General features: G+C 42.4%; 1 protein-coding gene across 2 annotated transcripts in view; it reads right to left on the reverse strand.

Annotated features, from left to right (window-relative positions):
- The window catches only part of LOC137944634 (DNA-directed RNA polymerase III subunit 2), a 109,581-nt gene that overhangs the window by 39,347 nt on the left and 53,530 nt on the right, over positions 1-16,704 (reverse strand). For both annotated transcript variants that reach the window (XM_068790336.1, XM_068790337.1), the window contains exons 15-16: positions 561-620; positions 390-482 (exon numbers count right to left, since the gene is read on the reverse strand). In XM_068790336.1, the coding sequence (XP_068646437.1) occupies positions 390-482; positions 561-620 (153 nt within the window). The remainder of the gene's footprint in view (positions 1-389; positions 483-560; positions 621-16,704) is intronic.

Below are 16,704 nucleotides of genomic sequence, written 5' to 3' on the forward strand. Positions count from 1 at the left end.
ATCAGCCAGAATAGGGGAGTTGGCGGTGGGACTACCGATGGGGAAGGTTGGGGTGTTGCTAGTTAGGTGCGCACGCGATTCGTGCAAGGGCCATTCTTCTCATGCAGAAGGAAATTCTTTAATAACGAATCTCACTTTCTTCTCATGCAGAAGGAAATTCTTTAATAACGAATTTCACTTTCTTCTCATGCAGAAGGAAATTTTTCAATAACAAATCTCACTACCCAAAAGAGACACACCCCCCCAAATCTTGTTTGACCCAACCAAGGATCTGTTCACTCATATCAGCCAAACAAATTGACAAAAAATTAACCAGTTTCGAGAGAGGTTGTCTACAATGTTATTGTGCACATTTAAGTATTTCAATGTCTTTAAATCCATTCAGTTACCTGAGAACAATCCAATACACTAGAACGACTAGGCTTTCTTAGAGCTTCATCCATCTGTATTTCAACTTCATGGCACATGGTCTTGAATAAATCCTACAAATAAACTCATTATGTGATATAGTTAAAAAGTTTTACCAGCATCAATGAATAATAAAAAGGTGCACATACTACCTCAAAAAGAAGAGCTACCAACTGGCCAGACAGCTCCAAACGCTTGTTTCCAACATAATCCTGCAATTAAAAATATATGGTGTTCAAGAACTTGTAATATCCACATTACATTCCATTAGATAAGTTAAAGACGCTTTTTTTAAATAACAAGAAGTTTACTACGAGAGAACAATATAAAAGATTTTTTTGTATATGATGCTGATTTTTTTTTTAAATGATGCTGATTTTTATTAAGACAAAAGCTCAAAAGAGCAATTTACAAAGGAGGGAATCCTTCCCATACAATGAGAGATTGCCGGGAAGTTCCGAATTTTGCAAATTTATCAACCAAAGAGTTGGCTAATCTAGGAATGAGATTCCAATTACAATGCGTAGAAGATACAATATCAGCAATTCTATCAGTGTTGGGCCAGTGGCGCCAAGGGGGAAAGTTGTCTTTGGAACACCAACTACTAACCGTCTTCGAGTCGCTTTCAATGATTAACTTGCCATGGAGACGATCCCTGAAGATTTGGAGGCCGAATAGCAAAGCATTAACTTCAGCAGTATTAGAATCGGCAATGCCAACCGGACCAGGATAAGAAAGAATGGGGTCTCCATTATGCCCTCTGAATACACTACCTGCTCCTGCTGGACCAAGACATCCAATAGCACTACCATCAAAATTCAGTTTTATGCAGTCGCAAGGGGGAGGATCCCAGATAGCCATTCTAGGAGCTCTGCTAGGGCCAGACATATTAGCGATCAAATTTCAATTTTCCTGAAGGGAAACCCCCGATAGAGTGGCAAAATCCTTCTTTGTATGAAGCCAACTCGAGATAAGGCCGACAACATGAGAAGCTGTGTTGTTTGGGTGCTAGCTTTGGAGTTGAATCTCCGGTTGTTCCGCTCGAGCCAAATGCACCATGGAACATGCGCCAGACATGCCGAAAGAATTAACTTGCCCAGCCGAGGAAGGAGAATCCCTCGAACCATCTCAAAGGTGCCAAAGAGGTCCTGATGTAGCCCCAGTTGGAGCCCAATTTTTTTAAAGATCTTCATCCAAACTTGCCACGAAAATCCACAGTGTAAGAGGACATGCCGGACTATCTCTTCGCACTCACCGCAAAGGGGACAAGAAAGATCAGGGGCAGTGAAGTCACTTCTATGAAGGTTGTCTGAAGTAAGAATTTGTTCTCTGATGGCTGACCACATGAAAAATTTGATTTTGCTTGGTGCTGAGAGTTTCCAAGCCAGGTTTGCCTTGTGCTCATGAGGACTGTAGTCTTGCTTTCTGATATGAGAGTAAGTCGAAGTGACAGTGAATTGTATTAAGACAAAAGCTCAAAAGAGAAAATTACAAAGGAGGGAAGCTTTCCCAAACAATGAGAGATTGCTGGGCAGTTCCGAATTTTGCCAATTTATCAGCCAAAGAGTTGGTTGATCTAGGAATGAGATTCCAATTACAATGGATGGATGATACAATGTCAACAATACAGACTGTGATAGGCAAGTGGCGCCAAGGAGGAGAGCTGTCTTTGGAACACCAACTGATGACAGTCTTCGAATCTCCTTCAATGATTAACTTGCCATGGAGACATTCCTTGAAAATTCGGAGGCAGAATAGAAGAGCACTAACTTCAGCAGTATTAGAATCAGCAATGCCCACAAGTCCAGCATAAGAAAGAATAGGGTCTCTATTGTGACCTCTGAAAACACCACCTGCTCCAATCGGCCCAGAACAGCCAATAGCACTACCACCGAAATTGAGTTTGATGCAGTCACAAGGGGGAGGATCCCAGATGACCATAATTGGAGTCATGCAGGGGCCAGTCATGTGAGCAATCAAGCTCCAATTTTCCCAAAGGGAAACACCTGATAGAGAGGCAAATTCCTTCCTTGTATGAAGCTAGCTCGAGATAAGGCCAACGGCATGTGAAGCCATATTGTCTGAGGTGCAAGTTTCGGAGTTAAATCTCCGGTTATTACGCTCGAGCCAAATGCACGATGGAACATACGCAAGAAAGGCCGAAAGTATTAACTTGCCCAACCGAGAAAGGCAGACTCCCTCTAACCATCTCAAAGGTACCGAAGAGGTCCTGATGTAGCCCCAATGGGAGCCCAATCTTCTAAAAAATCTTCATCCAGACTTGCCAAGAAAATCTAGAGACACGCCACAAAGGGGACAAGAAAGATCAGGGGTGGTGAAGTCTCTTCTATGAAGATTGTCAGAAGTAAGGATCAGTTCTTTGATGGTCGACCACAAGAAAAAATTGATTTTGCTTGGCGCTGAGAGTTTCCAAGCTAGATTTGCCTTGTGCTCATGCATATTGTAGTCTAGCTTTCTGATATGAGAGTAAGCAGAAGCAACAGTGAAACGGCCATTAATGTTGGGCTTCCAAGTCAGCTTATTAACTGTATGCTCCCGGATAATAATACTATTGAGTCTAGTAAGGTGAGAGCAAAAAGCCGAAGATTCCTCATCATTTACTCCCCGACGGAATGGGAGACTCCACGACTGATCCCTCAAAGAATCAGCCACTAAGCAAGAGAGGTCTCTAGCCACCCTATACAACCGCGGGAAGTCCTCTAAGAGGGAGCGGGGGCCACACCATTCATCCGACCAGAAGAGAAGGGTCCTTCCATTGCCTGTGTGAAACAATGTAGCATCTCTAAATATTGGGAGGTACTTATAAATTGATTTCCATATTGGGGATAGCAATATAAAAGAATTAACAATCCCTAGGATGGACAGATGGCGATTTTTTTCCCAATTGGATGGCACCACGACGATCGGGACGCAGAGTAACTCCCCCCCACCTACCAAACGGGGCCTAGAGTAACTCTTCCCCAACCACCAACCTATTTGGCCCACCTCTTCGAGTGGGACATCGCACAGAGTGGGGCGAAAGCTGAGCAAGTCTAGCGAAGCAACAGTAGCAGAGGTGAGAACAACAAGAAACTGAAGACAATGGTGAAGAAGACAATGACCTCGGAGACGGCATAGAAGCAAACTGGCAAATTGTCATATCACGAACTTCAAGACGACTGATTTGGGTGGAGGATCTTTCAAGGTGTGAATTCAGAAATGGAAAAGCCACACTATCCTTCCAGAAAATGAAAGAGAAAAGTGGTGCGGCCATCCGAATATTTTCACAGTTCGGAGCGAAAAGATCCTACATCTCCCTCCTGATCACCGCGTTAGACTCTTTCTTGGTCATATTTGACAAGATCCAAAAGGTAAAACTGGAAAAAGTTTTGGACGATCACTTTTCACCGGCAATTTGGAGTTTCAGTTCCATACCAAATACCACGGAGGCTTCCTCGAATGTGTCATCACTCAAAGACGTGACTCGATGATTATGGGTATGATCTTCCTACAGAAAAACTCTTAATTCTGGCCTCGGATGGAAAAATTTCCTCCAAACCCTTCTACAAGTTACCAAACACCAAAAAATCCCCCACAAACCAGGTATCACTCGCCAGAAAAAACCCAGCCTTTCAACACCACCCACTCCTCCACTTGCTCAACCAAACCTCAACTCAAACATCTGGCTAACACCACTACCCTATTGGCCAAGTGTCCTCCTGTGTACTCATGCAGAAGGAATTCCAGAACTTACAAGGATCAAATTTGCGTGGTAATTGGCGACTCATTGCGGAAATGTCACATCCATCACGCCCCCCAATAATGAAAATTTGGTCTCCACCTCTGATAGGACACTTCAAATTAAACTTTGATGGATGTGTGTTTGGTTGCCCCGGGCCGGGATGATTTGGAGTCATTCATGACGAGAAAGGGAATGTGCTTTTATCATATGCTGGACCAATTGGTATATCTGATTCAACCACCACTGAGCTCCTCGGGTTGTATAATGGTTTAAAACTCTTCAAGCAAAAGCTAGTGGGCCCTCTCTGTGTTGAAGGAGATTCAAAGGTTGTTATCAATTGGTGTATGAATTCTACAAAACCTCCTTGGCGGCATTGGGAATTATTTGAGGGTATTTGTACTTTAATTTCCTATTTGTCGTGTAAATGGAAATCTATTCATAGATCTGCTACTCACTTAGCAGATAATCAGGCTAAATTAGGTGTTTCCCTTCAACAACTTGTTATGGAGGAAGGCTTTCTTTAGTCAAGTATGTGTTCTCTCTTCTGCTTGCATATATTCACACCTTATTTCTAAAAAAAAAAAGATATAAAAGAATTACTCAAAGAGAACCTAAAGCTAGCAAAACAAATATAAACCAGAAACAAATAGAATGTCAAGAGGAAAATTATCTCACTTGGCAAGCTGCTGAAGGGAGACACTGAACAAAATATTTCAATAAACTTCCATTTGCAGAAAAGTTACAGGAAAGAAATATTGAAAAAAGTAAAAAAGTACCACATTACCTGTAAAAAGTAAGAAGAAGAAACGTTGAAAAGAGATAATGAGAAGGAGAGAGCTTGGAGAAGAGAAATTGGAAAAGAAAACTGAAAATTCGTGGCTAGACTTCCTCCAACTTCTATTTATAGATTTAGGGTTGAGTAGGCGAGGTCAATTTACAGCATTGCCCCAACTTTAAGTGAAAACCCTAATTCTCTATATCTCCTATTCCCTTTACATGAAATTTGGTCTGTAGACATAGTTTGACATGTAAAATAAAATTACATCAAGAAATATAAATAACAAGAAGGTAAAATGACCAAAACACCCATGTCTTGTTTTTCAACACTCCAATGTTAAGTTGTAGAGCCTAATTAATGCCCTACGTTGAGTTGGTCGTGGATATATTAATTGTTATTTCATTAAGGGCAGTTTAAGAATTTTACTCTTGTATCGCAGATACCCTAATTTTCTCTTTAAATTGGGGGGCACCGCTATTAGGGTTTGATCATCTTAATCCAAGAAGCATCTCGAGTTGCAGCCCGAGAGGTTAGAGAGAAACACTTGTAAGTGTGCGATTTCTCTTGTAAACTATATCATCTTCATAGTGGATTACTGCAACGGCGGAAGACAGGACATAATCTCCCCTTGAGGCCAACCTGTATAAATCTTGTTGTGCTTTTATGTGCTTATTTTTCCCTTCTTTTGCGTTTATTGCTCTCGTTAGTTTGGAATTAGGGCATCTAATTCCTAACATATTCCTCAAACTGAGAGTATATGTCGAACAATCCCAGCCTGCCGTAAAAATTCAGGACTTCACGCTTTCCCAGTGCTTTAGTTAGGATATCACCAAATTGATAAACAGACCGAACATACCGAATAGTTACTTCTTTCCCCATTACTATACCTCGGATGAAGTGAAAATCTACCTCTATATGTTTTGTTCTTTCATGAAAGATTGGATTATTCGCAATGAAGATTGTTGCCTGGTTATCACAATATATAGTCATAGGATCCTGTTGATCGAGGCCAAACTCCTGGACAACAAATTTTATCCACATTAGCTCACTGATATTGTGGGACATTTATCTATATTCCACTTCTGCACTAGACCGAGTAACAAAATTTTGTTATTTACTTTTCCAACTGACTAAATTTATTCCCAAAAATACAGCATCCAGTGGTTGATTTCCTGTCAAGCTTGGAGTTTGCATAATCAGCATTAGAGAAAGCTTCAATCTTCAAGTGATTATTAGGTGCGAAAAGGAGACCTTTTCTTGGTACTCTCTTTAGATATCTCTAGATTTTTTGTTCAGCCTCTATGTGAATTTTACATGGATGCTCCATGAATTGGTTCACTACACTCACTGCAAATGAAATATCAGGTCTAGTAACTGTAGCATAGATGAGTTTGCCCACTAGCCTTCGATACATTGTTTTATCTTTTAGTTCTGGACTTTGATCATCATGACGATCAAGTCCTACTTCCATAGGTGTATCCGTAGGTTTAGCCCCCAAAAGACCATATTCTTGAAGCATATCAGTAACATATTTCCTCTAAGTCAGTTATGTTCCTTTTTTGCTTCTTGCTACCTCAATACCTAGAAAATATTTCAACTAACCCAGATCCTTAGTCTGAAAGTGATTCGCCAACTAGGATTTAACTGTTTCAATACCTGATCTATCACTCCTAGATAGAATGATATCATCTACATTTTTTTTTAAATGTTGATAATTTTATTTGAAAGAAAGAGAAGATACACCAGTAAGATATCATCTACATATACCAGTAAGATAATAATTCCAGATGATCGTTTCAAAATAAATAATGAGTAATCACAATGGCTTCTACGAAATCCCATGGATATAACCACTTGGCTAAATTTTTCAAACCAATCTCGGGGACTCGGTTTTATGCCATAAAGAGCCTTCTTTAGTCGACATACCTTATGTGTCTCCCTCTGAGCAACACACCCTGGAGGTTGCTCCATATAGACTTCTTCCTCAAGGTCACCATATAAGAAGCCATTTTTAATATCTAGCTGGAATAGAGACCACCTATAATGGACTGTATTATAAATAAGTCTACGAACAGAGGACATGCGAACAACTGGAGAAAAAGTCTTAAAAACATCCACCCCAAATGTTTGTGTATACCCTTTTACAACAAGATGAGCCTTATATCGTTCAACTTATTCATCTAAGTTATACCTAATAGTATATACCCATCGACATCTAACTATAGCAACACTTAGAGGTAAGTCACATAACTCCCAAGTCCTTCTATCTGTTAATGTTTTCATCTCAACATCCATAGCATTCTTCCAGTGAGGTTGCGACAAGGCCACCTGCACAGAAAAAAGAATAGAGCAAGTGGAGATGGACAAAACAAACTTACGATAGTTATCAAACAAGGAATCGAAGGAGACAAAATGAGATAAAGGATGGCGGGTACCTTTACGAACACCTTTCCGAAGGGCAATAGGAAGGTGCAAATCACTTACCTCAGGATTAAGAGATGAGGAAGAGTCATGGTCTGATGTGAGGGGTCTGGATTAGAAAGAGAAGGTTGTCGTTGGCGCTGATATACCTGCAATGGTTTTTCAGTAGGAGCATCTCGTGAAGCTGAAGCACATTCATCAACTGGAAGAGGAATAACTGGAGTAGGTATAGAGGGTTTAGGTGGAACCGATTAAGATGTAGAAGATTCAAAGAAGGAAACATCGTCAAAAAAGGTAACATAAACAAAAACAAATGTTTATCTCATAGATAGATAATAGCACTTGTAGCCTTTCTTTGGTCGAGAATACCCCAAAAAGACACTTGATAGACCGTGGAGATAACTTATCCTTTGACTGATCAAAAACACGTGTAAAGCATACACACCCAAAGACCTGAGGTGTCACTGGAAACAAAGGTTCAGTAGGTAAAACAATATGAATAGGGATATTGCCATCAAGAATAGAAAGCGGCACTCTATTTATCAAGCATGCAGTAAGAACAGCATCACCCCAATAAATCTTAGGCACATTAATGTGAATCATCATAGTACGAGTTACCTCAAGTAAAAGACGATTTTTTCATTCAGCAACTCCATTTGTTGTGGAGTAAACACACAAGAAGTCTAATGAATGATTCTTTGTGACAAACAGAAAGAGCCAAATTTACGATTCATAAACTCAAGACCATTGTCTATACGAAATATATGGATAGAAGTTGCAAACTGATTCTTTATTTCATTAAAAACTAGTTGAAAGACATCCAAAGCTTCAGATTTTTCTCGAATGAGAAAAATCCAAGTACATCTACTGAAATCATCAATAAAGGAAATAAATTACTTGTGACCAAATTCACTAGTTACGAAACAAGGACCCCAAACATTTGAGTGGACAAGCTCAAAAGGTTTACTAGTTTTATGAGATGAAATGAGAAATGAGCTCCAGTGATGCTTGCCCATTTAACATGACTTGCATTGGAAAGTAATACTAGAAGGAAGATATGGAACTACTTGAATCAGTTTTGTTAGAGATGGATGACCAAGTTTGAGATGCCACTGAAGAGGTGAATCAAGGGTGTGTAGGGCATGTAAAAAACTATCTGAATTGTGGCTGTCCAAATAGTATAGTCTCCCTGTCTCACGAGCGGAACCAATCATCTTCGTCGTCACGAGATCCTAAAATACATAATGAGTGGGGTAAAACGTTAGAGAACAATTTCATAGACTTTTTTTTTTTTTTTTGAGGAAAAGTGTGAAAGTATATTACTGAGAGAGAGAGATACAAACCTAACTAAACAAGACCTTCCTCCACAACAAGATGTTGGAGAAAAACTCCTGTTTTAGCTTGTTTATCCGCTAAGTGATTAGCGGATCTAGGAATATAATTCCATATACATTGTAATTGAGAAGTTAAGGTACATACATCATCAAATAGATTCCAATGACGCCAAGGTGGTTTACATTTCTTAGTCCCCCAATGGATAACAACTTGAGAATCGCCTTTAACATATAATGGGCCTACTAACCTTTGATGGAACAGTTTGAGACCATTAAATAATCCAGATAACTCTGCCATAGTAGAATCTTAAATCCCAATAGGTCCAGCAAAAGAAAGGAGAAGATTCCCTTTATCATCGTGAATAACCCCACCATAGCCAGCAGGTCCCGGACAACCAAATGCACTTCCGTCAAATTTAGTTTAAAGTATCCGGCCGGGGGGGAGACCAAGTCTTCATTATAGGAGGTCGACGGGGATAAGACATTTTTGCAACCAGATTCCAGTTTTCTCGTAAGTTTCCTTCAAGGATTTTAAATTCTTTTCTCATACGAATCCAAGATGTAACTTGCCCAATAACTTGATTGCTACGAATATTATCAGGGAGCGATTTTTTATTAAACCTTCGATTATTCCACTCTTTCCAAACGGCCCAGATGATGTAACCAACGTAGCAAGAGATTAAAAGTTTTCCAATTTTTGGGAGATTAGCCTTAGTGCTTGTATGAATAGTTTCTGTGAGGTTTTGAGAAGAGCAATATTACAGGCCGATTTTGTTGATGAGAGTGGTCCACACCGAGTGAGCATATTTACACAACAATAATATATGATCCGCAGTTTCAGTGGAGACAAAGCAGAACGGGCACATAGGATCGGCAACCTGAGTTCCGCGACGTATTAACGAGTCCGAAGTCAATATTTTATTTTGGCAACCCGTCCAGATTAAGAATTTTGCTCTTGGAGGGGCGTGCAAAGTCCACGCAATTGCAGAGGAGTGACCAGATTGAGCAGGGGGGGTGAGAAGAGTTTTATATGCAGTAGAGGTAGCGAACGTACCTTTGGGACAAGGAATCCAAATCAGAGTATCAAAAGCATTGCTGACGCAAACCGCAGATAATCTCGTAATAAGATCAGCAACTTCAAGAGTTTCTGTTACTGTTAGAGCTCTACGGAGATTTAAGTTCCAGTTACCAGAGTTCTGCCCAACCACTGAAATATAATCCTCATTGTTCCTTGCAAGAGAAAAGATTTGACAAAAGCTAGAGTTTAGGCTAGCCTGGCCAATCCACCAATCCATCCATAATTTTTTCCTATTTCCAGATCCCACATAGCACTTGACGGATTTTTTTTAAAACAAGGAGCAGGGCTGCTATTCTTTTCCAAACAGGAGATAGCTTGTTATAACTTCCTCCTTTAGTCCACCATCCGGAGGATTTGTTTGCTTTACCGGCCACTATATTCCGCCAGATCAGAGACGGAAACATATAGAATTTCTAGAGCCATTTAAGAAGAAGAGCTGAGTTTGTTGTTTCAGTGTCACGAATCCCAAGACCACCCTCAGCATAAGGCTTACAAAACGTCAACCCATTTTACAAGACTATTTTTTTTTTTCGTTTTGCCCTCCCCGTAAAAATCGTCTTTTTAGAAACTCAATTCTCTTACTGACAGAGACAGGACAGCGATACAGGGAAAGAAAATAAGATAGAATACCATGTAAATAGGACTTGATCAGAATGAGTTTACCAGCTTTAGACAAGAATTTCCCTTTCTAAGAAGAGAGCCTACCTTCCAGCCGCTCAATGACTGGGTGCCAAGAAGATTTCGAGGGCAAGGCAGAGGATAGGGGGAGACCCAAATACGTACCTGGAGATGAAGCAACTGTACAGCCCAAATAATTTGCCATGGAGTTGAGAACCAGGGGGTCAATATTAAAACCCAAAATAGAAGATTTAGCCCAACTTAGCTTCTATCCAGAGGACAACTCAAAGAGATTTAGCAAAGCTTTCACGTGCAAGATTTGAGAGAAGGAGCCTTCTCCGAAAAAAATGGTATCATCAGCATATTGTAGTAAAGGAATGTCCTGGCCCGAATCTATTGAGATAGGATTGAGCCAGCCGGATCTTTTGGCAAATTCGACCATAGAAGCAAGATGTTCCCCCAAGAGAGTGAAAAGGAAGGGGGACAAAGGGTCACCTTGTCTTATTCCTCTCGTGGCTTTGAAATAACCACAAGGAGTCCCATTTACTAGAACAAAAATAAATGGGGAAGATATGCAGCTTCTCTTCCAAAATTTCCACCGAGTCCAGAAACCCATTCTATCAAATAGGTAATCAATAAGTTTCCAATTTACACGGTCAAAGGCTTTCTCAAAGTCAATTTCAAGAAAAAATCTTGGTCTGTTTGATTTTATTTTTTTTAAACGATGCTTAATTTTATTATGAGAGCTCAAACGAGCTGATTACACAAGGGGAAGCCTTCCCAAACAATGAGAGATTGCTGGGAGGTTCCAAATTTTTCCAATTTATCAGCCAAAGAATTGGCTGATCTAGGAATGAGGTTCCAATTACAATAAATGGATGACACAATGTCAGCAATACAATCAATGATTGGCCAGTGGGGCCAAGGAGGGGAGCTTTCTTTTGAACACCAGCTGATGACAGTCTTTGAATCGCCTTCAATAATCAGCTTGCCATGGAGCTGCTCTTTAAAGATTTGGAGGCCGAACAGAAGAGCACTCACTTCAACAGTATTTGAATCAGCGATACCCACCGGTCCTACATAGGATAAAATAGGGTCTCCACTGCTATCTCTGAAAACAAGGTCGGTTTGATTTTTTGAAGGTGTCAAGAAGCTCATGGGCAACCATGGCAGAATCTAGAATGTTTCTTTCTTTTATAAAATCACTTTGGCAGGGGCTAATAATTTTGGAGAGGTGGGGCCGAAGGCGGTTAGCTAGCAAACGGGCAATGATTTTATAATAACTTGTGGTGAGGCTGATAGGTCTAAAATCTTGGGGACGAGAGGCAGCAGATTTTTTCGGAATAAGTGCAATAAAAGAAGCTCCTACTGCCTTGTGAGTGATACCAACTTGGTGGAAATTTCGGACAAATTCGTAAACTTCCGGTTTGATGGTATCCCAAAACTTATGATAGAACTCACCATTAAACCCATCCGGACCAGTGCTTTGTCCTTCAGGAGCTTCATCGCTGCAAGTTCAATTTCTTCATTGCTGAAGGGCTTTTTCAGATTTGCAACCTCAGACAAGGAGATTCTCGAGTAGTCGAGCTGAGGCAACTTCGGTCGATTGAAGCGTTCTTCAGAATACAATTCTTTGTTCTTCAAGTAGATCGAGCTCCGATATGCGGCGATGAACTAAATCCTTCCGAGAAGCAGCAGCAGCAGCACAGTAGGATATAAACCACGATCGAATTTTTAACTTCAGAGCTTTCAGTTTAAGGGCAAGATTCCACCCAGAATTTGGGTGATGATTCAATTCTTCCCACCAGACCGGGATGGAAGAGTTGAAAACTTCCAACAGAGTCCAAGAGTTTTCAAACCGGAAGGCAACAGGTCTCTGAGAGGGGGGGAAAGTATTGAGATGAATGGGCCAGTGGTCAGAACCGACTTTGTTAAGAACTTGGCCAAATGTGTTTGGAAAAAGATTAAGCCAATCATTGTTAACAAAAAAGTGGTCCAGCTTTGAGAGGATAGGAGGGCATTGGCAATTTGACCATGTGAACTTTTTCCCGAATAAAAAAATTTCTGAGAGATTAAGACTATAGATGAGGTCGGAGAAGGCCCGCATTGCAGAGGTGGTTCTGGGATCAGGAGGGCTTTTTTCAAAGCAAAGCAAAGCAAAATAGAGTTGAAATCGCCTGCTAGAAGCCAAGGCAAGTCCCATAAGTGGACTAAGTGAAAAAGTTCTTCCCAAAAAAACGCACGATTAGGCGATCTAGTCGGACCATACACACCAGCAAGACCCCACGACATGCCCAAAGTATGATCGTAAAAACAGATACCAATGGAGTATTGCTCCAATTGGCTGAGGTTAGCTTCAAAAGCTTTTGGATCCCAGAGGACAAGAATGCCACTTGAGTGCCCAATAGCATCAACTATTGCCACGCTGGGTCCAAGTCATACCATAACTCGCGGGCGATAGAATAATCAAAAGTTTGTAGTTTAGTTTCCACAAGAACTACAATTTTTGGCTTACATTTCATAAGGGTGGTTTTGATGATAGCACGCTTAGAGTGTGAGCTAATTCCTCGGACATTCCATGACATGATAATCATTGAGAAACTGGCAAGTTGATATCCTTCTCTGGTTGGGGAGAAGCGTCAGGGTAAGAGCTGCAGATCACGGCAAGTTCGGCTAGTTCGATGTATTCTTCAGGTGGGAGATCGACTACTTGCTCTTCCAAGAAAAGGAGGATATCCTCAGCCGCGGTAAGTTTGCGGCTGGGGACCCAGGAAGAAAGGGGACAAAAAGTCGGCTAATGGGAATAGTGTGGTTGGATCAAGTAGGGACTGAGGCAGAGCTTGCGGCTGGGGATACGTGTATTCCATTGGAGGTAATGGGGGGGGGGGGGGGCCTTGCTTTCGCTTTCCTCTTTTTCTTTTATCTGGAGTAGGTAAAGCGGAGCGAGGTGGTTAACGTTCTTTTTTCTTTCTCGGGGTTAGCCATATCAGAGGCTGGGGAGAGGGGAGTTCTGCTTTTAGAAGTTGACGCCTCCGTGGTGGGATTTGGTTTGAGTTTGTAAAGGAACGGAGGAGAGGTATAGGCTGGGGGGGGGGGGGAGGGAATTTATATGTTTTGGGGGGGTATTGGGAAGCAAGGAGGTAGTATCCCAAACGGTATCAGAATTGGCAGAGATTTTGTTTGATTTGGTCGAGTTATCGGACTGACTGGTGTCAGTTCGAATGGGATTGTACTGGTAGATTGCCCGTCTAGGAATGTGATGTGGTGGGGGAGGTTTCGAAGATATCTTTATGCCTGGTTTTGGAAGGGAGAAGGATTTTTTTGGGTTGGAAATTGTGTTGTGCGGGGCTCGAGGGAAATGAGGGGATTTACGGAAATTTGGATACGAAAGGTTATTTCTATCAAGTGTGGAAGATGCCTGATCGGAAAGGAAAGTTGACATGGAGGGAGATGTTTTAGAGGCTCGAGGGAGGATATGAGGGTGAAGAGTGTTGCTTTGTTTCGATGGCAGCGGAGTCAGAAAGGTGACTGGGGGAGTAAATGAGGTGATATGAGTGGGTTGTTTTTTCAGGTTGCAGGCCAGGGGTAGAGAGGTTGAAATAAAATGTGAAGTGATGAAGGATGATGGAGGTTCAGGGTATGAAGTGAGAGATTGGGCTTCGAGATTTGGGTAAGTCAGAGAAAGATGTGACGGCGGCGAAAGGTTTTGGTTGTCGTGGAGGGAGGATGGGACATATAGGGGTTTAGTAGTCGGGGTTGGGGGGGGGGGGGGGGGGGAAGTGAAAGAATATCAGGATGTGAGTCAGAAGGCGGCGATGGGATTGTGTGGGCTAGAGTTGTGACGTTTGGAAGAGGGTGTGGTGTGAGGGCGGGACCTTCGAGGGAAGGTAGCGGAGGTGTGAGGACGGGAAGTTCAAAAGGTGATGATGTTAATGTTTTGATTTCGGTAGTCTGACATGAGGACGGGCACGGGATGTTTCCCAAGGGTGGCGATGGGATGTTTGGAAGAGGGGGCGATTTGGCAGTTTGACATGAGGACGGGGGCCGGAGGTTTCCCAAGGGTGGCGATGGGATGTTTGGAAGAGGGGGCGATTTGGCAGTCTGACATGAGGACGGGGGCCGGAGGTTTCCCAAGGGTAGCGATGGGATGTTTGGAAAAAGGAACGGTTCGGCAGTCTGACATGAGGACGGGGGTCGGAGGTTTCCCAAGGGTGGCGATGGGATGTTTGGAAGAGGGGGCGATTCGGCAGTCTGACATGAGGACGGGGGCCGGAGGTTTCCCAAGGGTGGCGATGGGATGTTTGGAAAAAGGAGCGGTTCGGCAGTCTGACATGAGGACGGGGGCGGGAGGTTCCCAAGGGTGGCGATGGGATGTAAGGAAAAAAAGGACAGTTGGTTGTATTGAGATGTGACTCGGGCGGCGATGGTGGGGATACGTTTGGTGGAGATGTGATAGTTGGCCAGAGGTTTTGGTTTTCTGGAAAGAAAGGTTAGGATGTGGCGGGGAAGTGGGAAGATCTAGACTAGGTAATGATGATTTTGTGGGAAGGGAGATGGCGTGTAAATCGGTTTTTTGAATTTTTTGGCTGTTTGGAGTATCGAGGGGGGGATTTTCCCTATGCACGGCCATGATTACTGCTTGCCCCTGAGTTGACCTGGTTAACTCAGAGCCTGATTTTGGGCAAGCTAGGATTCTGTTCAACTCAGGACTTGGCGGTTTCCCAAGTCTAGTATGGATTAACTCGGAAGCTTGCGAGTCAGTTTTCATGGAGTGGAGACAGGTCATCTCCCTGAACTCCAGAGTAATCCAAGTAAAAACGTTTCCAGAGTGGAGTTTGATGAGATGAGTACCACTTACAGGGACCTTTGGCTTGATGATAAACTTTAACGTGAACAGTTCTGTGGCTTTTTCTTCTGCCCAAGCTAGCTCTCCAAAAATGCTGGCCAGGCTTTCCAGGGTATGTCTACATTGGAGCTCTGGTGGAATACCTCGGGCAATAGCCCATTGACCGTTTAAGACGAAACCAGTGGTCCAGCAAGCTAGGCTCTCGATTGGAGATGTAGTCTCATTATGCAAGCGGAATAATTCATTTCTATCTTCTTGCGTTTGAGAAAGCAGTAACCAGCTTTGGTCTTGTATGTGCATGATGTCCAGATTCTTTCAAAATTTTTCTCTTATCCATTCCCCAATCTGTTTTGCATTGTTGGACTCCGGATGCACAATGATGATTACTGCCATTGATAAGCGCTTCTGGCCGTCTATCATGGCTTGGTCCGGAAGAATTAAGGAGATGTGGTTTTCGTGGTGGCTTAATTTGGAGGAGGGAAGGGGCGGGAGCTTGACATTCATTTCTGGGGTATTTAGGATGTTTTTGTTTTGATGTGGCGGTAGTGCCCTTTTCTGAGAGATTTCTTGGACAGGAGTGGAGGGAATTAAGGCGGTAGGATTTTTCTGGAGATTGGCGGATGGTGGAAGGGGAGTGGGTAATTTGGTGAATGATGAGGATCGTATTGTGAAAATTTTTCCAACCCATCCCAGATTGGGAACTCTGGGGAAGGAAGATCATGCCCATGATTTTCGCTCCTCTTCTCTGCGAAATCGAACATTCAAGCTTACCTCGATGGTATTATGTGTGCATCTGGAATTCCAACTCCCTAGTGAATAGAGATCTTCCATGGCTTCGACCCGTTTTGCCATTACATACTCTGATCAATATGATGCCGAAAGTATCCAGTGCTTGGCTGGGTATGGAGATGAAGGATTTCTTTGCTCCTGATCTGGAAGTGATGCGGAAGAAGGATCCATTGTTGATTTTTAATTTCTGAATAGAGATGGAACCTTTTTCGTTTTTGAATTGTATTTCGTCTGGATTCTCCACCCTGATTCTCTTTCTTGATGTTCGACTAATGACCCTCTACCATTCCGACTCGTCTTCCTGTACCTTCGAGTGGGGGGGTTGTGCTATCGCTAGGATCCGTTTCTATGGCTGCTTTCTCTGCTGCTGCTGCTGCTGTTGCGGTGGCCTGGTTCGCTCCGAACGATCAGAGCTCTGCTCTACTCGGAGAGGTGGGGTAGGGTGATGGTTTGTGGGTTTCGGGGGGGTCCCAGGAGGGGCTCACTTTCGCTCATTGGCTCATTGGTTCTCTCTTGATTCTGTTGAATAATTCATAGACTTAGCCACTTGACTAACAGACAACAGATTTAAAGGAAATTTTGGAAGTAACAGTGCAGATTGAGGTGAAAGAAAAGGTGTAGGGTTAACATCTCCCACTGCCTGTATTTGTGAAACTGATCCATCAGTAAGATTAACATGTTCAATGACAA

This window comes from Aristolochia californica, unplaced genomic scaffold, assembly GCF_029961685.1.
Source record: "Aristolochia californica isolate CCGP_79_NKW_82.1479 unplaced genomic scaffold, dmAriCali1.0.hap1 SCAF_11, whole genome shotgun sequence".
NCBI lineage: Eukaryota > Viridiplantae > Streptophyta > Magnoliopsida > Piperales > Aristolochiaceae > Aristolochia > Aristolochia californica.